The sequence below is a fragment of the Quercus suber genome, unplaced genomic scaffold (genome assembly GCF_002906115.3).
Source record: "Quercus suber isolate HL8 unplaced genomic scaffold, Cork oak 2.0 scaffold_47, whole genome shotgun sequence".
In the NCBI taxonomy this organism is placed as follows: Eukaryota; Viridiplantae; Streptophyta; class Magnoliopsida; order Fagales; family Fagaceae; genus Quercus; species Quercus suber.
This window is the reverse complement of record NW_027069512.1, coordinates 1,763,491-1,785,887: the sequence shown is the minus strand read 5'-3', so window position 1 is coordinate 1,785,887 and position 22,397 is coordinate 1,763,491. Positions and strand designations below refer to the sequence as shown.

The following is a 22,397-nucleotide window of genomic DNA, read 5'->3' as shown; positions in this document are numbered from 1 at the left end:
CATCCAAACAAGCTCTCAGCTATTTGTTGTCACATCTTGGGGTCAGATAGTACCTTACCGTATTAGCCGGTATTTTTCCTAACGGAAGGTAAACTGGTAAAAAAAAAAAACCTTTTATTTTGTACCAAATCCAAATATTCTATCCCACTCTTTTTTCTCCATTATATACTCCACAAATAAAAACATGCCACATGTCCATCTAATTTATTAAATGCTAAATTTATCCCTTCTATTATTTCAATTTCCTAAAATAAATAAATAAATAACTCATCATATTAAGGTAATTGAAATAATAAAAGGCATAAATTTAGCATTTAATAAATTAAATAAACATGTGGTATGTTTTTATTTGTGGAGTATATAGTGGAGCAGGAAAAGTGAGACAGAAAATTTAGACTCATTTGTACGACTCTAAATATTGGTTGATATTAGACAATACTAGCTATTTTGGCAAATACCAAGTGATACGGCTGACAAATGAGAATCTTTTGGTACAAAGATACAAAGGAAAAAAACAACGAATGCAGCAAAAACATGTACCAGAGCCCACGTTGCCATCATGTTTCCGGTCACCACCTTCACATCACTAATGCTTGCTTCTTCTTCTTTGTTTGCCCTTGAATCTTCATCTTTTTGCATCGTTCTTCCTTTTTCTTCTCTAATGTTTTCCTTTTACTTAGCTTAAAAGTATGTTTCATTTTATTTGATTTAATTAGCGTGTTTGCGGTGCGGTTCGGTATGGTTTTGGGTCATTTGTAGCATTGCATTTTGTGGTGCGATTTAACCAAGACCATAATTGCACTGCACCATATCTCAATTTTGCAATCACATGTGCAGTGCGGTGCAGTTTGGTACAGTGTACAAAAGTGCGATTTGGTCAGTTTTTGGTTGATATATTTTTTAAATGTCACAGCCAATTACTAGTTTACTATTAATAACCATGATAATATAATAGTAAGTTAATATATATATATATATATATAACAAAAAAATAACACAAATATATACAAGTAAAAAAAAATTTCCATGACAAATTGACAAGAAACTAAAAGTACCACAAATATATACAAAACAACAAAAAAAAAATCCATGACGGTAAATTATACACAATTATGTATGTTAAACAAATATAACATGTAACACCAAAATGCTTAACAAGCAACAACCATAAGGTCCATAATAGCGTACCATATACACCTAGTCATGTCTTATGAGAGTGAAAGGGTATCTGGAAGTGAATGATGTTTTGAACTTTTAATTTTGTATTTGACCAAAATGAAGTTGTTTTTAATTTGAAATTGGAACACATTAATGCTAGGCTGGCCACTTACATTATATAATATTAAATTAGTAATAAGTATTTAATATAAAATAAAAATATATATGAGTGTAGGGCAATGCAGTTTTATATGGTTTTCATATCATAAAACCACATACCACATTGCACTGTGTGGTGTGGTGCAGTTCATTGCCACTTGGGTGCGATACGGTTACTTTATTTTGCCGACAGTTTTGGTTGGTTTGGGTGCAATCATGCGGTTTGATGAAGACCCCTAGATTTAACTGTCATTTTGTATTGTGTGCTATGTGCTAACTCTCTAACCGCTTGGCTCCACCACGTGAACTTTGAAATTCAAAATAACTTTTGTGCTACACACAACCATCCGACAAAGACTCAAAAAATGAAAAGATGTTTTGTCATTTGTGTTTTGTATTTAAGAGCAGCCACGACCACAATATTTTCATAGCAAAATGAAGTTGTTTTTAATGTGAAATTGGAACACTCTAATGCCAGGCTGGCCACTTACATTATATAATATTAAATTAGTAATTAAGTATTTAATATAAAATATAAATATATATGAGTGTAGTGCAGTGTGCTTTTATATGGTTTTCTTATCATAAAACCGCATATTACACCACACAGTGCAGTGCGATGCAGTTCATTACCACTTGGGTGTGATGTAGTTACTTTATTTTGCTAGCGGTTTTGGTCAGTTTGGGTGCAGTTATGCGGTTTGATGAACACCCCTAGATTTAATTGTCATTTTGTATTGTGTGCTATGTGCTAACTCTTTGATCGATTAGCTCTATCACATGAACTTTGAAATACCAAGTAACTTTTGTGCTACACAACCATCCAACCAGGACTCAAAAAATGAAAAAGAGGTTTTGTCATTTGTGTGTTTTATATTTCAGAGTTGCTACGTTCACAAAAAATCATAGGTGGTTAGTTATTCTTGGTTTTAATTTGAACCTAACAGTGAAATTACTCTTCTACCCTATTAATAATAACCTGTAACAACTTGCTACATAAGATTTATTGTGAAAATATTATGAACATATTATTTCTTTTTATATTTTTATGAGCCTAGTTAATGGATGTTTTTATGAGCTTGGTTAAAGGACATATCATTTATCTTTATATAAAAAACCAATTGATGTAAATAAAAATAAAAAGAATAAAGAAAGAAAAGAAGGAGGAAAGAAAAGTGGGAAATGATCCCCAATGTGAGTGTGGCAGCCACGATAAGTTCCCCTTTTGACATACATGACTACGTGCATATTCAAATTATCTTTCACGTGTCTTTTTTTCTCAATCCAAACCAAAACCAGAACCATCTCCAACTTTTTGACTATTTTACGTTTCTCTCGTTTGTAAGAGGAAAGTAAGCCTAGTGTCATAAATATTTTCACAATTTTGTCATGACTTTATTATTTGATGATTTGATGAGCGGTGGAAATAAAATAGTGGGTTTATGTGAGTTCACAATTTCATTATTTACTAGTTGCCACCTAGCAAAGTTGTGGTAAAGTTATGAAAACATTTGTGGCATTAGACTTATTTATAAGATGATTTCTTTTTTTAGATTGAATTTTTATACGGTTCAAAAATACCCGTAAATCTTATATTTAATAGTGAAAAAACTTGAAAACAATCTAATAAAAATATATCTCTAACTCCTACCTACAAAATAAGATATTTTCCTATTAATTTATGTTTTTCAAACAAATTTATCAAAAAAATTAAGTGACCGTTTAGTAAAGTTGTTTTAGTAACGTTGATTTTATATTTTAAAAATATGTATAAATAAAAAATGTGAAAAAATACGTGTAATGTTATTTAAAAATTAAAAATATTTCTTTAAACGTATGTACGGTGTTGGAAAAAAAACGAAAGAAAGAAAAGCACGTGCGCCCGCCAATCCCAACTCTATTCACTATAGAGTCTATTATTACTAGTCACCCAGAGTGTGAGCCCAGTGCTAGCAGTCTCTCACTCTCTCTCTCTCTCTCTCTCTTTCGCCCTCTCATATTTCAATCAATCTTCAAACTTCAAACTCCTCTCACATAAGCAACCTTTTAGAAAGTAGAAAAAAATCCAAACTCTTCCCCGATTTTTTTCTCTCCGCAAAAAATAAAAAATAAAAAAATAATATTAATAATATGTTTATCCTCTCTTCTTCTCCGCTAACCACCACATTCTTCACATCCACAACCACAGCCACAACCACACCCAAAGCTAGGGTTTCTTTTTCTTTTTCTGTGCGATTCTGTACTCGGAGACAACCATTTCCGTCTCTTTTTCATTCTTTTAAAGCGAGTGCCACGGCGGAGATGCTTCAGGACAAGGAGTCCTCCTCCTCCTCGTCGCCGGCGCCGCCACCCGCGGCTACTACTTCGTCCGGAGACACCAGCAAGGACTCCCGCACATTTCTCAATGCCACCACCGAACAAGGTTCGCTTCCCTCTTCCTTCTTTTCTTCCAGCCTAAATTATTTCTTTACTTTCTATCTTTTCTTTCCTGCTGAGAAAAATGTGGTGGAGTTAACAAAGACTGAGATTCCTAATTACTTTCTTTGTTCTTTACTCTCACTTCTTGTGTTCTTTCTTTTGAGAAAATGTTGCCTCTTTTTTTTTTTTTTTTTGTTAGTAGCATAACTGCAGTGTTCTATCAGTATCGTTTCGAGTTCTTATCAACAGTAACGCAACTAAATGCGGTTGCAGCAGATTAGTTTTTGTAACTAACAAATACTTGATTCTGTTTATGGTTTGGTTATCATTGTCCGGAGATGACGAATTCATATTCAGTTCCTCTTAGTTTCGTAAAATAGAATGCATTTTGAAATTCACATTTTGAGGCATAGGAAGAATAAAGATACGTTGAATTTTATAAATATATGCTACATCTTTAATTAAAAAAAAAAAAAAGCCTAATATGTTAAGTGAAGATGAAGAGATTTTGTTTGAAAAGTGCATATCATTACGCCGATGTCTTATCCTATCAAAATCTATGTAAATCCTATTTAAAGCCTACCTAAAGAAACATGATTCCCTTTTGTATACTTCTGATACATTGTTTATTACTTTTTAAGTATAAACATGGATGCGATACATGTCTATACTTAAGAGGCCATGCTATTTAAGTTAGTAATTTATGTATATCTTAGCATTGATTTGGGTCCATCGCCCCAAGATCGCTTAATTTGCATTTAGTAATACCGTCCTAAATTGAAATATAGGACTGAGAAATCGATGATGCTTATAGAAAGGGTTGGTGATAGGTGATATCAGACCTTGCTCTGCTTGTTTAAAAAAAAAAAAAAAAAAAAAAAATCCAAAGCTTGCTATTTTGTAGTGGATGTCAGGGAAATGTGGGAATAAACCTATTCAAGTATTTACATCTTCAATTTTAACTAAGAAATTACTTCGGCTGTGGAAAAGTTTTATGAATTTATTGAGGACCTAAACTTGATAGATTTGCCATTGGAGGGAGGGAGTTATACATGGTCTAGTGGTACTAACCAGCCATCCATGTCTAGGATTGATAGAGCTTTGGTGTCACATGACTGGGAGCTACACTTTCCAGATGTGATCCAGCGGATTCTACCACGACCCATTTCAAATCATTTCCCAATTCTTTTGGAGGCATGGGGTATGGCGAGGGGGGAAAGTCCCTTCCGGTTTGAGAATATGTGGTTGAAAACGGATGGGTTTGTTGATAGAGTTGATTCATGGTGGAATCACCATTCTTTGTCGGGTACACCTAGTTATGTGTTTGCTAAAAAATTGAAAGCTTTGAAAGAAGACATTATTCAGTGGAATCGCCAAGAATTTGGCAATGTTGGTCGCAAGAAGAAAGAATTATTGGGGGCTTTAGAGTTATTAGATGCTAAGGATGGGGTTCTTGGACTCACTGAAATAGAGATGAATGAGAGAAATGAAGTGAGATCGCAAATAGAGCATCTTCTTTCTCTAGAGGAGATCTCATGGAGACAGAAATCGAGGATGTTGTGCATTAAGGAGGGTGATAATAATACTAAGTTCTTCCACAAGATGGCTAATTCCCATTGAAGGTATAACCATATGAGTTTCTTGGAAGTGGATGGGGTGATTTATGAGGAAGAAGTAGAAGTGGCTGCTCAGGTAGTTCAATTTTATAAAACTTTGTATCAAGAGTCCGAAGAGTGGAGACCTTTTGTGAAAGGTCTAGAGTTTGATCAAATTGGGGAGTTGGAAAGGAGCTGGATGGAGAGGAGGTTTGAGAAGGACAAGATAAGATCAGTGGTTAGAGATATGGAAGGGGATAAAGCTCTAGGTTCAGATGGCTTTTCTATGGCCTTTTTTCCATTATTCCTGGAGAGTTGTAGAAAGAGATGTTTTAGCAGTTTTTGAAGAGTTCTATCAGCACTGTAAGTTTGAGAAATCTCTTAATGCTACCTTTATAGCTTTAATCCCTAAGAAGAATGATGCCTCTAACATTTGAGATTTCAGACCTATTAGTTTGGTGGGGAGCATGTATAAGATCTTGGCCAAGCAGATAACAATGTGAATTGGGAGGCATTTCTGAAGTTGTTGAAAAAAATGGGCTTTGGAGAGAAATGGTACAGCTGGATTCGAACTTGTATCTTTACAGTGCAGTTTTTTGTGTTAGTCAATGGGTCTCCAGCTAATTTCTTTGGTAGCTCTAGAGGTTTGAGACAAGGGGATCCGCTGTCTCCTATGTTATTTTTAGTTATGATGGAGGTGTTTAGTAGGATGGTGAAGAGAATGGAGGGGGCAAGATTACTTACTGGCTTTAGGGTAGATGGTAGGAGAGGCAGAGGGGAATGTGTTTCGCATTTGCTGTTTGCGGATGATACTATTTTGTTTTGTGATGCAGCGGTGAAGCAAATCCTACATGTTCGATTGTTGCTACTTTGTTTTTAGGCTGTGACTGGTTTGAAAGTTAATGTAGCTAAGAGCGAAATGGTTCCTATAGGAGAGGTAAATAATGTGCATGCTTTGGCAGAGATATTGGGTTGTAGGGGTGGGGCCCTACCAATGACTTATCTTGGTATGCCGTTGGGAGTGTCCCATAAATCCCCCTCTATTTGGAACCCTATATTGGAAAAAATTGAAAGAAAGTTAACAGGGTGGAAGAAGTTATATTTGTCTAAAGGTGGTAGATTGACATTGCTTAAAAGCACGCTATCTAGCCTCCTTACTTAGTTCTTATCTTTGTTCACCATTCCTACACATGTGGCGAACAAAATTGAGAAGCTGCAAAGGGACTTTTTGTGGGGTGACTCTAAGACACGTTTGTTGTGTTAGGATAAGGTGTGTATGCCTATTGCTAATGGTGGTTTGGGTATTAGGAAGTTGATCACTTTCAATAAAGCCTTGCTAGGAAAGTGGCTTTGGCGTTTTGGGATCGAGGAGAATAGGTTTTGGAGGAAGGTGGGAACTTTGAAATTTGGGGAGGAATGGGGGGGGGGGGGGGCGGGGGATGGACCTCTAAGTTGAGAAGGAGTGTTCATGGGTGTGTTTTGTGGAGAAGTATTCGGATGGAATGGGAAGTGTTTAGCAAAAATGTCCAGTTTAAGGTTGGGGTGGGGGATAGAGTGAAATTTTGGACAGATAGGTGGTGTGGAGATCTTCCTCTCCATTTGGCTTTTCCAATCTTGTACAATTTTGTTGCAAACAAAGAAGCTTCCATAGAATCATCTTTGATGTGTCAAGGAGCGGGGAATAGGGGAACTTGGGATGTTCGTTTCGTTTGGGGTCCTAATGATTGGGAGGCAGATGTGGTGGATTATTTCTTTCGATTCTTGGCATCCAATTTACCTTTAGTGACTGGTAGTGATCGTATGAGATGGAAGTTGATAAAGAACGGGGATTTTACTATCCGCTCATATTATCATAAATTACATGGTTCTTCTTCGGTTCTTCCATTGTTTTTCCATGGAAAGAAATTTGGAAGGTTAAGGCACCCGGCGTGTCTCTTTCTTTATTTGGACAGCGGCATGGGATAGGATTCTCACGGGAGATAATTTGAGGCTTAAGGGCTTTGACTTCGTTGATTGGTGTATTATGTGTCATTGTTGTGGGGAGACAGTGGATCATTTGTTGTTACATTGTGGAAAGGCTTATCGGCTGTGGTGCTTTGTCTATAGAACTTTTGGGATTTCATGGGTCCCCTCATGTACGGTGTCAGATTTTCTTTTTGGTTGGTGGAATTGGTTGGGGAAGCATTCATCTCACATTTGGAATTTAGTTTCATTGTGTTTGATGTGGTGTATTTGGAGGGAACGCAATCAGCGGACATTTGAAGACTTGGATAGATTCGATGACCAACTGTTTGCTCTCTTTTGTGGTTCCCTTTTTGATTTAGCTAGGGCTTGGGGACTCATATCTAGTGATTCTCTTCCTTTATTCCTTAACTCTTTTTTTTTATAGGTAATAAAACTTTTATTGAAAAAAATTGAACATCATATTCACGATGGTAAACACTTTGAACAATGAAACAAATACAAGAAGATCAAGAGCTACAGGAAATAGAAACTAAAAAATCAGACACAGCAGTACAGTTTGTCCACCCCTAAACACGAGCCCAAAGAAGCAGAGTATGAAAAATTAAACACTTATTGCAACTAACAGAAGACCAAAATCACATCAAATGTTTTTCTTTTTCCTCTTTCAATTTATTCAATGATCAACATACTCAAATTAAACAGTGTCGACAAATGAACAGACAAGTTCATTTAATTTTGTTCTCTGGCTGTGTTTCTACAGATCCATCCTCTAGAGTTCTTAAGGGAACTTCACCATAAAATTTCTGAAATCCTATCCATCCATATTGAAATAAGTGAACTAAATTTCGTCACGTCAGCAACATTTAAACAAACGTTGACTATCAGCATTTTGGTTCAATTTAAAGTATTGATGACGTGGCAAGCAAAATCTAACCCGCCCATTTCAAAATAGATATAAAAAGATTTTGTGAAGTGTAAAAACATAGCTGAATTACATTTCCCAATTAAATTAAAACACATTAGACTAGTTATGCTTCATTAGTCAATACAGCCTTGTGTTTGAATTTAATTGAAAAACCTAATGTAGCATACATAAGTAACTGTACCTAAGTTTTGCCTTTTTACAAAACCTATCATTGAATTACCTAAGGACTCCGAAGCATCCTAATCCGGGTTTCTATCATATGAATTTTGAAGGAGATACATTGAAGATTGTTTAAGACCCATCTTACACAACTAGTAAAGTAAATATGCAGATAACATATTTACTTAAGCAACGACCAATACTCCTTAGTTCTTCGTAATGAAAATGATTATTTTTTTCTCATAAATGGTACATGAATTATTTACTTAAGTTGTTCCACACTGTTTCACATCTATAAAACATTCGGAAATGTACAATAAAACAGCCTCGACTTGATATATGTATTCAATTCTGGATTTAGAGTCCTGAAGAAAGTTGACCTTTGTTTTGCTTTTCAAAAAAAAAAAAAAAAAAAAAGTCCCCATCCTCTAGGCCTTTTTGGTTGGGCTTCTCCGATGGTGCTTGAGCTTTTAATTAGCAAAAGCTACTTGTTGACTGTTTGGTAACTCAAGGGTGTTTTAGTTTTTTGTCTATTTCATAAAGCAGCTTGGTCTCTTTAGGTTTGAAAACCAGATCAAGGGTTGCTTTTTTACAGCAGTTGCAACTTCTCGAGCCCTCCCAACTGGCCCTTACTCTTATTAATTTTCTCTCGGTTTGTCATGATAACACATAAAAATGGAAAGTAATTAATTTCCAACAGTGGTTAGACAAGGAAAAAAAAAAGAAAAAAAAGAAGAAGGGAGGTTCATGAAGCCAACTTTGTTCAGTATTTTGGCTCATCGAGAGCTGAGAATAAATAAGGGGACAGTTTAAATAATCATTGATTAACACTATTTGATATCTATCTAAGTTATTGAGGACATAGAAAAATTAAAATAACTCATTCACAATAAAGGAATAGAATGCTCCTGGGTATGAACATAAACTGCTTAGCCTGTCAGTTCGGAATGCACTTGGATTACCTTGGTTTTGAGGGTTGTTACTAACCTGGACAATGTGGTTCTTTGTGGTTGGCATTGGAGATTTGGTAGAACTGATAAACTAGCCCATAAGGCCTCTCCTTTGTGTTTTGTTACAAGGCAATAGCCATCCATTTGAGGGTGAGGGCTGTGGAGTGAAGCTTGATGGAGCTCAAAGCAACCTTTTCATACTACTATTATTCATGGATGGTTAAAGTGGGTGCTGGGTGTTTTTGTTTTTCTTTTCTAGATTTTCTGATCTCTGTATTTTTTTTGGGTTCTTATCTCCTACATTTTTTAATGACTTATGTTGAAATTTATCTGCAGAGTTGCTGGCAGGAATTACGAAGGAAAGAGAAGCAGGAAGACTGCCTTCAAGTGTTGCTTCGGGGATGGAAGAATTGTACCACAATTATAAAAATGCAGTAAATAAATCTATATTCCTCAGCTCATTTTTGACAGATTACATTCCCATACGTTGTAGAACCACTAGTATTTTTCTTTTCCTTTCCCTTTATGTAAACTGCATAGGCATTATGTCTTAACTTTCTTCCTGGGAAAAAGAAGTTTATGGTGGTATAATGTGTAGAACTGTTCAGTTGTACATAATTAAATATACAATCTAATTCCTATCTTCCAGGGAAAAAGAAGTGCATGGTGGTGTACTGTGTACAATTGTTCAGTTGTACATAATTAAATATACAATTTAACTCCCAATTTTAAGATAGTTTACAGCTTCTAGTTTGTTGCTTATAATTGGAACAAAATACCATGCAGTCGTGAAAGAGAAAATATAAACACTTCTTGATTCAAATGAATACTTGAATGTGCAATTAAAACTTCATAATAGAGTATTTTTCTTTTATTCAAGTTCACTTGATTAAAGAAACTACTTTCTATTCTGGCTGACTTTCTATGGCCCATGTATGTGCGTCACTGCCTTCAACTGTTGCTTTGGGGATGGAAGAATTGTTCCACAAATATAAAAATGCAGTAATAAATCAATATTCCTTTACTCATTTCTTACAGTATAAATTCATATATGTTCTAGAACCACTGGTATTTTTCTCTTCCTTTCCCTTTAAGTAAAATACATAGGCATTATGCTTTAACTTTCTTCCTGGGAAAAAGAAGTTTATGGTGGTTTACTGTATGCAATTGGTTAGTTGTACATCACTTAATATTCAATCTAACTCCTATCTTCCAGGGATAAAGAAATTTGTGGTGGTATAATGAGTACAATTGTTCAGCTGAACATAACTAAATATGCAATCTAACTCCTATCTTCCGGGGATAAAGAAGTGTATGGCAGTATACTGTGTACAATTGTTCAGTTGTACATAACTAAATATACAATCTAACTCCCAATTTTAATATAGTTTTCAGCTCTAGCTTGTTGTTTATAATTGGAGCAAATACCATGCAATCATGAATAGGGAAATAGTAATACTTCTTGATATTAAATGAATGCTTGAACATGCAATTAAAACTTCAAAATATAGGGTTTTTTTTTTTTCCCTCCTTCCAAGTTCATTTGATTGAGAAAGAAGTCAATTTCTATTCTGGCCGACACTCTGTGGCAGCCCATATGTGTGTGTGTGCACAAATGAAATACTTTTTACATAACATTAAGGCAAATATGCTGTGATTGATATATGGAGAACGTGCAAAACAAGTTTAAGACTTCAAATAACCTAAAAAAACTAAGTTTTACCTGAAAGATGGTTGGTACTTATTAGAAAAGCTGGACCTAAAGTCTCCTTCATCATTCTACACATTCTCATGATCATGTGACTTGTATATGGTTAACAAAAAATAACTGATATGCTAATTCTTAAATCTATTTGCTTGAAGTTTTCTTCTGATCTTCCAATATTTCCTAATGTTGGCCAGTGTCGATTAGTTTTGTTTATGGCATATGTGATTGACATGTATTCTGGCGGGCTTGTCTGTTTATGCAACTGCATCAATGGTTTACTTCTACTGTTTTTGTCACAAGTTATGATTAGTCAATTATGCTTTTAACTAATGAGGGTAAAGGCCATGGCACGTTTTTTAAAATGATTCACCCTGTAATCATATTATCCATATTTAATCAATTAGGATAATGTCATCATCAGTTCCATAGTTGAAGCTTCTGTAATGCTACTTTTTTATTGTAAATTGTCAAATATTTGATAATTTATGTGACCTTGACTGCTGTACCAATGATTATTCTCATTATTTTGTTGCACTTAGTGCTACTTCTAGTTAAAATTGTATTTTGCTTTCATGCTTATTGTTATTTAAAACTTCTGAATGTTGGAGAACATGCAATTAGTGTAGGATTATTTTTCAAATTTCCTTTACAAGGACAAAGACAAGTTTTCCTCATTTAGGGTTCTATCCTGCAAATTTAATATACTGATGCACCCTTGTACAACATGCTATGATCATGAGCTATAGCTCAAATTGTACCTTTCCCCGTTTTAAGAACAGGTGGAAGGTTAAGGACCCAATGGGTGCTTATGTAACTTACCAATAATTTTTTTTAAAAAAGTTAAATTTGTGAGCTGTCATGTTTCAGGTTTTCCAAAGTGGAAATCCAAGGGCAGATGAGATAGTACTGTCAAATATGGCTATTGCGTTTGATCGTATGTTCTATGATGTTGAGGTAATTTTTAACTATTTACTCTATCATTATTTTTTTTATAGCTTAAAAAATATGTCCATCTCCAGTCTGCAGTTTTTTTTTTTTTTTAATAAGTCAGATATTGGATACAAGTTATCAGTTTTTATGAATCCTTTGTATGAAATATTATAGTACTTTTTCAGGACCCTTTTGTCTTCGAACCATTTCACGAAGCACTGCGAGAACCTTTTGACTACTACATGTTTGGTCAAAATTATATCCGTCCTTTAGTTGATTACAGGTGAGGTGACAACTTTTATGTGCTTCTTTCCCCATCTGGTTTTGTTGAAAAATCTTGATTTGGTTTTCAATCAACTGCCTGAAATTGAAGACTTCACTCGTTTTATGTTTTTCTACACGTTCATATCAGTAATATGTCATTCCTCTATATTAATATGCATGTGGGTGCTGAATATCAGTTGTTTCATGAAGTACATGTGGTCTTTAAGTATGATAAACAAAGACGCTTAATGTAGAGATTATTTGTTGGGAGCTATGTCTGATGGCTATAAGATCTTAAATTAGTTCTCGTTACTGGGAAATGGAATTGTTGAGTTATTATTTGAGTATGCTTAGGATCTTAAGTGGATCAAGTTCATATATATGTATTGAAGTACATAACTCATGTATGCCATTTGCTTCTTATTTTATTGCTTTCTGTGATCAAGTAACGAGTTGCACATTTGTTCACCTCCTTTTTTAATCTCTTACTATTTTTGTTTATTCATTATTTTTTGTTTGGTTGGTTTTTTCTTTTTTGGCGTTAATTGTGACTATCCACTTTAAACTATGAGGTCACTTGCAATGTCCACTCTAAACTATACAATTTTGCGATCAACACTTTAATTTGAGATTAATTTGTAATGTCCACTTTAACATCCATCACCAATGTTAGGATTAGCAAATTAGTGGGCTCTAAGGTGAAGATAACAAATTAATGGGAATTGATTTGTTAATCTTGACATATTTCTGCAACTCACGACCAAACCAGCCCATTAATTTGTTATTTTTTCTATGTTGATTTTGGATGGTGAAATGGAAATTGCATATTAATATCAAATTAGGGTGTTATTGCAATAATTTCTAGTTTAGAGTGGACATTGGAAGTGTCCCCATAGTTTAGGGTGGATTCTGTGATTAACCTTTTTTCTTCTTTTAGGATTTTTTTCTTCAATATAATGTTCATGTCATAAGTATGACTAATCCAATGTGTTGTTTAGATAACAGAGTGATAATGTAGCAGCTTTGTATTTTTAAACTCCTTAGGATTTAGACTGATTCTAGAATGCTTAGAGTGCCCATATTTGTGACATGCAAGCATTTACATAGATACATATTGTGATGCCTCTTAGTTGTCTTAAAAAGGTACAACAAAACGCAAAAGCTGATGTTGCCTGGTTGTGGTTTGCATGTCTTGGTAGTGGTTTTGGGATTGAATACCCTCCATCTGCACATTAAGGGTCTTTTTGGAAACAATTTATTTAGCTTTTTGCTGAAAGTGTGCTAATGTATATTTGTACCTTGAAAAAAATTGAAAAAGTGAGGTTTTTTAAAAAACTGTACATAAAGTTAAAAGTTAAAAGCTAAAACTTAAAATTGATGCCAAACTCACCCTAAGTAGGCTTCTGTCTAGCTTTCTCATCATATGAGTGATTATTGTAGTATGCGTAGATGTCGCATAATCTCAGATTCACACAAGATGATTAAGTTGGAAACAGTGAATCCTCCTGTAGATCTTTGCTCTGATTGAGAGCTAGTTGTCCATTTCTGTATTCCATCACAGTACTGTACTCAGCTTCTCATCTTTAATGGTTGTAAAAGTTCAGCGTTCTCTTTTCTTTCAAGTCTTCTGTTCTTATCCTGCTTACTTATAATGGAATTTACTGGAATAATTAACTTGTAATCTAATTCTGAAACCAGTGGCTACTGTTTTGCAATCAACACGTATTGAGACTTTCATGTGCTTTGGGGCCCCTAGTGTTTTACCTTAGCTCTGACTTTATAGTCTTTGATGCAGAAATTCATATGTTGGCAACATTTCCCTTTTCTATGAAATGGAAGAGAAGCTTCAGCAGGTTCCTATTTTCAATATTCCAGTTTATTTTTGTATACGCTGCAGCTAATAGTTGAATTATTTTCAGTTATCTCTTTCTTGCCAAGTTAAAAAAATGTAACTTCCTTCTAGTTTGTTGTGCTTATTTTTATGCGTTTGTATGGGGGCTGTTAAGCTAGTAAGTAGATGTGCATGGTGAAGTCTTATAGATGATTTTGGGTATAATGAACATAGGGTATGTGCATAACTCCAAAAAGAAAAATAGAAGAAAAATTCAATGTGGTCAGTGTTTACTTTTTATCATTTAGCATTTTTGAAAAGGGAAAATTTTAGGTAGGCTACTTCAATAACTGAACCAACATGGTAACTTGAGGAAGCGTAGGCTTATTGTTATTTAATTTTTTTGAGAACCAGGCTTGTTGTTATTGACTGGTGTTGCATGTGTAAGAGGGCAGTGGATTCTATTAATCATTTACTCCCGCATTGTCCAATAGCCAGAGAATTGTGGCGTATGGTATTTACACTTTTTGGGGTTACTTGGGTTATGCCAAAGGATGTAGTGGAGCTTCTAGCTAGCTGGCCAGGCAAATTTAGAAAACATAGAAATGGGGTGATATGGAATATGGTCCCCCACTGTTTGATGTGGGGTATATGGAGGGAGAGGAACGCTCAGATTTTTGAAGGAACCGAAAGATCGATTCCAGACTTGAAGATTTCATTCTTCTGTTAGGGTGGACAAATGCATTGGGTGTCTTCTTTTTTAATTCTTTGTCTGATATGCTTGATAGATGTAGTTTTACACTTAGTTTTTTTATTGTTCTCATACTTTCTTTGGTACATGTCTTGTTTGCGTTCTTTTTTGTATTTGTTATTTCTATCAATGAAGTTTATTATTTATCAAAAAAACTGAACCAACATTAGCTTTTCATTGCAGGTTTTGTTTAGTTCCACTGGTCTATGGGTTGATTGTGTTATGAAATTGAGAGCTGTTCTTGGTTGGTTAGTTTGGGGTTAAAGGCTTAAACTGTCCAAAGTAACTGGTGTGAGTTGTATGGGGGACTTTCATAATTAGAATCCTTCTGCAATGTGCTTCCTTTACTATTCTAGGCTATGAGACTAAGGCTAGCATTTAGCATTGATGCTAGCTGTCCCAATTGCTTTTGTGCATTAGTTGTGTAAGATTTGGATGGTAAGAGTGCCCGGATGTTTCTCTGGTATGCTGTATGCTATTGCTAGCTGTCTCAACCAGTCCCAATATGTTTTTCACAGTTCTATTGATCAATGCCTGTTCAAGTGATGGGTGAAGAAATAGAACATCATAAAGAATTATCTGCTTGTTTAATGGCCTGTTATATGTGCTTATTTTTAAAGTATTTTTTATGCTTGCCAGTATTTGATCTTCAAATATTTCTTGATGTAGAAGTGGCTTTTTTGGGATGTAATAAGTAACCCTTGTGATTGATTGCAGGGTCACAATATTGTCTTGATGTCAAACCACCAAACTGAAGCTGACCCTGCTATCATTGCATTGTTGCTTGAAGCAACAAACCCGCGTATTGCTGAGAACATGGTGAAACTTTTCTTTTCCCCTTTCAAATACAGATGCCATTGTTGTGCATTTGGAAATGTTGGCATAACAAATTTGTACTTCATGTACTGCAGACCTATGTAGCAGGGGATAGAGTTTTAATAGATCCTCTTTGCAAACCCTTCAGTATTGGAAGGTGATTTTGAAATTTGTAGATATATCATATAGTTATCATGCTCCAGTTCCCATTTAAAGTTTCATGAATTTTATGTTATCATCCTATGTAAATTTTCCTAGGAATCTTATATGCGTGTACTCGAAAAAGCACTTGACTGATATTCCTGAGCTTGTTGAGATGAAAAGAAAAGCAAACACACGAAGTTTGAAGGAAATGGCTTTACGTTTAAGGTATCTCTATTTCTTTGCTCTGTTTGTCTGATTGAAATCATGGATATGATATCTGTGCATCATGGGTATCTTTGCCATTTATATTTTTTACTCATTCGTGTCTTTCTTCAGAGTAAACCCTTTTTTTTTTTTTTTTTTTTTTATAAGTAAGAGAAATGTTTTTGCAAAAATGACTACTTCATGCAAAAAGAGGCACGAAGTAGCGAAAAGAATTATAAACAAAAAATTATGTACAATAAAAAAGAGAATCTATAAACATTGGAATGGAATCACTATACGTGAGTCCCCAAGCACGAGACCAATCAAACAAAGTGGATGCGGGGAGCCAAAATTTTATTCTTTAATTTGCAATTAATTTTGTTTTTGAATTTGGTTATTAATGTTCAGGGTTTTAAGGGATTTAATTAGATGTTTTCCATATTGGTGTAATGTCTAATCCTATTTAATTAGTACTCCTATAATCGAGAAGAGGCAGGTGAGTTTGAATATGAATTTTATGATGAGTTAAGAATATTTCTCCTTCTTTGTTCTCTTTGTTTGGTGGTAATGCCTAGGGTTTGCAGGCAGATTCTAGGTAGTGAAGCTCAGGATTTGTTTTGTTTGTTCCTTTTATTCATCTTTTATCTCCATTTTCCTACTTGTTCTGCATCAAAAGTCCCTATGAGCAAGGCTAGGAGTTGATTCCCTGTAATCTCCAAGCCCTCAAATGTATGATTATTATGCTCCCTCCAAATGATCCACATCATACGCAGCAGTGCCAAATTCCAAATGTTTGATGTTTGACAATACTTCCCCAACTAGTTCCTCCACCCAACCAAAAGATCAAAAACCCTCTATGGTAAAACCCAAGAGACACCAAAAGATCTAAAAATAGAACTCCATAACTAATAAGCCCCCTTACAATTAATCAAATGATGGTCAACAGTCTGCCCACTACATTGACACTTACAACACCAATCCACTATATTTTCTTCTTATTTCATTCAATGAAGTGTAATGTTTATATGATTAGCACTTCCAAATTAGTCGCGTGGGAGAAAGTTTGTTTACCGATGGAGGAAGGTGGTTTGGGGATAAGGAGGGTGGGGTTGTTTAATCAAGCCTTGCTTGGTAAGTGGTTATGGTGCTTTGGGAAAGAAGATCATAGGTCATGGCGTCAGGTTATAGCAACCAAATATGGAGTGGATAGTGGGGGTTGGTGTACTAGGGATGTTCGAGGGACCCATGGTTGTGGACTGTGGAAGAATATCAGAGCAGGAGCTGAGAGTTTCTTTAGGCAGGTGGAGTATGCTGTAGGGGGAAGGACATTGTATTCGTTTTTGGTATGACCCTTGGAGTGGGCCTATCCCTCTAAAGGATCTCTATCCAGATTTGTTTGCTTGTGCTATTTCCAAAGAAGCTTAGATTTCTGATTTGGTTGTTCCTAATTTAGAAGGGGGTAATAGAAGTTGGAATTTACAGTTCCATCGAGCTTTTCATGAAAGGGGGGTAGAGAGAGCATGTTCTCTGCTTAAGCATCTTTATTCTAATATGCCAAGGGGTGAGAGAGATGATACGTTGACTTGGAAGTTGAATCGTTCTGGTGTTTTTGATGTTCACTATTACTATAACTTGCTAGCTGATCCGGATGGCTCTTCTTCCATCCCTTTTCCCTGGAAGTGCATTTGGAGTACAAAGGTACCTAAAAGGGTGTCTTTCTTTTTATGGACAATAGCTAGGGGTAGTATTCTTACCATTGATAATCTGGTTCTTAGGCGATTACCACTGGTTAATTGGTGTTGCATGTGCCGGTGTAATGAGGAAACTATGAATCATCTTCTACTCCATGGTAAGTTTGCTTATGCCTTGTGGAGTGAAGTTTTTTCTAATATTTGGAATCCAGTGGGTGATGCCAAAGACAGTAGCCTCCCTTCTTTTTGGCTGGTGGAATTGGCCGGGGAAGCATTCCTCGAATATTTGGAATATGGTTCCAGCTTGTTTGATGTGGTTAATTTGGTAGGAGTGTAATAATCGTACTTTTGAAGATACTGTGAGATCAATTGATCTTTTGAATCCTATACTAGTTGGGACCTTATTTAAGTGGGGTAAAATTTGGGGTTTTACACAATGTATTTCCATTTCTGAATTTCTTCTTTCTATTCATATCTCTTCTTGAGGTACTTGTATTCGTTTTAAGTTCTGAGTCTTCACTATCGTGAACATGATGTCCTTTTTATGAAATAAATCTTTGATTACCTATCAAAAAAAAAAAAGTTATGGAATTGTTGGGTAGGTGTAAGCAATACGCTTTCACCCACACACACCTTCACACATACTTTCTCTGTTGATTTCTATCTTTTGGTATAATGATCTCCTTTTTGTCCCTTTATGGCTCTATCTGAGCTCATCCTAATCCTTCAACTTGGAGCATATAATTTTTTACTATTGCTTATAGAAGTAGGGAAGTTGTTATTGTTGCTCGAGTGTCTAGATGTTTATTGTGTTCATTCTCTTATATGACTTCAATACAGAGCATGCTTCTTAGTTTGATGGTCGATTTTCTATAAATTCTGGAAAATCTCCATTCTGGTCTTCTATCACTTAGGTGCTTCCTGATACAGGGGTGGATCACAACTTATATGGATTGCACCGAGTGGTGGGAGGGACCGCCCATATCCTCACACAGAAGACTGGTATCCAGTAAGTTTTTTCATCTTCTATACTTCTTTGCGAATATGTTTGGGTTTGTTTCTCATGCCTCTTAAGATACGTCTATGTAAAAAAGATACGTCTAGGTAAAAATATATTGGAATTTAATGTTAGTTTCATTGTGACCCTGGTAGGATGCTGAACAAGGTTTGTAAAAGTTGTTTAGGGATTTAGGAAGAAAAGCAGGACAAACTCTATGTTTCACCAATTAGGGTTGCTTGAAATCACCACCAAGCCATTTGAAAATTTCAATGGAAGTTTCATGAATCAGGTTAAGCTCCCTGCATTGGGGTATAGTGCTTATATACACTCCAAGGACTAAACTTTAACACTAATTGATGTGTGCCAAAGCCCATTTATTGAATTATGAAAATAATATTGACTCTAGTAAATTAAATAGAATAGTAGTAGCCTAATTAGCTATTTTTTTATGAATAATAAAATTGTATCAAATAAAAAAAGAGTCCGTCAATAGACAAGAAATATACTAAAGATAGCTACCAAGTCAAGAAAATGACCAACTACCAATGAAAGCAAGAAAAGTAAAACATGAATGGTTGAGTAACACAGCCATTCAGTCAAACAAAGCATGCAGAAGGAATGGTTTCAACTCCGTTGAAGGCCTCTCTAACCTTCAAATGCTCTCTATGATATTCTAAGTAATTATACCTAAAATAAATTCCAATGGACCAATAGTAAAAATACAGTTGACTTCCAATATAAAAAAAAAAAAAGAAAAGAAAAGTTTTTGCAGTCCCAGCATCATTCAACTCTCTCCACAATTTCTGTTTCCTTGTTGAAACATTGCCAAACTCTGTTTCATCCATTGCATTAAATCCAATTTTAGCACTTTAAACATCATGGCCTAAATATAACTAGGAGTCCCCTGAAAACAATAAGCCTTCCACCAAGACTTCACCTTTTCCACAAAACCCTCAGCTTTTAACCACATGTTTTCGAAACGAAAGGGTCTATGCTCGTGTTATTGATTCCCTCCCTCTAACAGAATAGGAAAGTGATCTGATAAAACTATAGGTAACCTTCTTTGAGAGATGCAAGTAAAGTAATCGTCCCAATGATGGGAGAAAAGAAAACAATCGATTCTAGAACCTGAGGAAGAATTAGACCAAGTGTAAAACCCCAAATACGAGACCCATCAAACAAGGTCCCAACTGGCAAAGACTTCACCAGATCTAATGGGCTCTCAATATCTTCCAAAATACGTTTATTATGTTTCTACCAAATTAACCACATGAGACATGCTGATACCATATTCCAAATTTTTGAGAACTGTTTCCCCAACCGATTCCTCAAAGCAAACAGTAGAGAGGCTAAAGTCTTGGGCATTACCCACTGAATCCCAAACAACAACAAAATTTCACTCCATAAAGCATGCGCACAAAGTTTTATAGTGGAGCAAAAGATGGTCCACAGTTTCTCCATCACATCTACACAAGCAATCAATTAACAAGTTAATATGTTATTTATCTGGCCAAAGAAGTTAGTTCATATTTATATATATATATATATATTTGGAGTTCTTTTTGTATGACATGTTATCCCCTTTATTTCCATTTTTTGTAATGTCATTAAATTCTTCTATACTGATATAAGGGGGTCAGGCACCCTTTGATACTTCTTCAGTGGACAATATGAGAAGGCTAGTAGAACACTCTGGTACCCCAGGGCATATATATCCAATGGCATTATTGTGCCACAACATAATGCCCCCTCCACCCCAGGTATCCCTTTGTCTTTGACTTGGCATCTTCTCTGTTATATTTTTTGTTTGCTCTGAAGAATATTTGTTGTTTCCAGGTAGAAAAGGAAATTGGAGAGAAAAGAGTCATCTCATTTCATGGGGTTGGATTATCAGTGTCACCAGGCATCAGCTTCTCTGATATTGCCACTGCCTGCGAAAACCCCGAAGAGGTTGGTTCCATTTAGTATACTGGTCTCTCTTACCTGGTTTAATATATGGTTCCTGAAATTTACATTCCATTTAGTATACTGGTCTTTCTCGTATTGGTTTCCAAAGAGCTTCATGCACATTATTTATATGATTTTATTTTGATTGATTATTAAAGAACTGGCTGTTCACCTTAGCAGGCTAAGGACCTATACACACAAGCTGTCTATAATGTCGTGATGGAGCAATACAATGTGCTCAAATCTGCTATTCATGCCAAACAAGGACTAGAAGCATCTACACCAAGTGTCTCTTTGTCACAGCCCTGGAATTAGTTAACCTTTTTAATCAGGTGCCTTAGCTTATTATTATTATTATTTTTTTGGCAATATATTTTGTTAGTGCATAATGATCAATTAAAATTTATTATACACCCTTGCATTCTAGATTTGTCAAATATGAATTGATGAGGACGGTACACCTTATTAGATTGGGTTTCTTATTTAGTTAGATAGTTTAGGATTCCATTTTATTTTGAGTTCAAATAAGGTTTTGATGATCAGATAAGGATTAGCCTTTTTTTTTTTTTGATAGGTAAATAACTTTTATTGAAAAAACTGAACATCATGTTCACGATAGTGAACACTCTGAACAAGGAAAAATACAACCAAATCAAGAGCTAAAAGAAAGAGAGTAAAAACTCAGACAAAGAAATACAACTCGTACAACCCCAAAGAAACAAAGCACTGAAAAGAAACGACTTTAAGAGGTCTAAGGGTCTCTCCTTGTCTTCAAAAAAGGATTAGCCTTTTAGATTGTTATCAGTTTAGAGTTAGTTATATAGTTTATGAATTTTTATTCCTGCAAGCTCTATATAAAGGCTTCAGGTGGTTTATGTATGTTTTATTAGACGATTGATTCATGACATATTGGAGATTTTCCAATAGTTGGGTTCTGATTCCTATAAGGTTTGTTTTTTGGTTTTGATTCCAACTTCCAAGCACCCCTAAGTTTTTATCTTTTAATTTTCTTGTTCTTTTATCATGAACTGAGTTGATAAGAGATGTAAGAATTCAAAATTGAAGTAATTCACACCCTTTGCAAATCACTTAAAGCATATTAAGAAAATGCTATTGCATGATTTATTTTTCTAGGGATGTTTCTTGGCTGGAATGCTCTCTCCCAAGCCTATCATAATTATTATTTTAATTGTAATGGAGGATTTAAAAATATATATATATATATATTTTCTTTAATCTCAAACTTTAAGATTAGAATTGCTAATGGGAAGCCAGTCCATACAGAGGTAGGGAGAAGTCATAAGAAACTCTACGTTGTAGCTTTTCTTCTGTTATATTTTAATTAACTTCCTTGATTGTGTTACAGGCTAGGACCCCTATTTTTAACATACTTTTGTAATTCAACCAAATGGCCGCTGCCCCATTAATACAAGCGTGCAATGTGAAAGGAACCCCTACATCCATGTCCCTTGATTACTTGATGGATATTTGCCACACATCACCTGGTCTTTTTTTGGGCATATGTTGGAGTAGAGATGAATTCATCAGAATCTGGAACTGGTTGGAAGTTCAAATTTTCAGCTTCAGGTACCAAGGGTGAAGCTCAATTTCCAGTGTAGTTGTACAGATCTGTGATAGGCAATTTACGTGTATATTTTGCTCAAATTTTATAAATCATATCTTGTATTCAAACTAGATGCGCAATTTTCTTCTTTCTCTCTCTTTGAATTACATTATCTTGAACTTTTCACAATAAGGTCAGTATCTGGAAGTATTTGAACA

The 22,397-nt window shown here is 35.1% G+C and overlaps 1 protein-coding gene across 2 annotated transcripts; it reads left to right on the top strand.

Annotated features, from left to right (window-relative positions):
- Positions 1 to 3,250: 3,250 nt before the first annotated feature.
- Positions 3,251 to 22,397, top strand: LOC112012098 (glycerol-3-phosphate acyltransferase, chloroplastic). 2 transcript variants are annotated; one of them, XM_024044470.2, is made up of 13 exons: positions 3,251 to 3,739; positions 9,666 to 9,763; positions 11,905 to 11,991; positions 12,153 to 12,250; positions 14,027 to 14,084; positions 15,531 to 15,632; positions 15,725 to 15,786; positions 15,888 to 15,998; positions 18,599 to 18,677; positions 20,309 to 20,428; positions 20,505 to 20,618; positions 20,793 to 20,947; positions 21,982 to 22,397. In XM_024044470.2, exons 1-12 carry the CDS (start codon positions 3,448 to 3,450, stop codon positions 20,928 to 20,930), a joined length of 1,359 nt encoding a protein of 452 aa, XP_023900238.1. In that variant the 5' UTR covers positions 3,251 to 3,447; the 3' UTR covers positions 20,931 to 20,947; positions 21,982 to 22,397. The 2 variants fall into 2 exon arrangements, with proteins under 2 accessions (XP_023900238.1, XP_023900239.1); XM_024044471.2 differs by having other exon boundaries at positions 3,253 to 3,739; positions 20,796 to 20,947.

What these genes read in the sequence shown, in the direction of transcription:
- LOC112012098 (XM_024044470.2), top strand. Translation starts at nt 3,448, where the DNA reads ATGTTTATCCTCTCTTCTTCTCCGCTAACCACCACATTCTTCACATCC. An exon ending in TGGAAGAGAAGCTTCAGCAG is followed by an intron (nt 14,085 to 15,530) that starts GTTCCTATTTTC and finishes GATTGATTGCAG; the next exon opens with GGTCACAATATTGTCTTGAT. An exon ending in AAACCCTTCAGTATTGGAAG is followed by an intron (nt 15,787 to 15,887) that starts GTGATTTTGAAA and finishes AAATTTTCCTAG; the next exon opens with GAATCTTATATGCGTGTACT.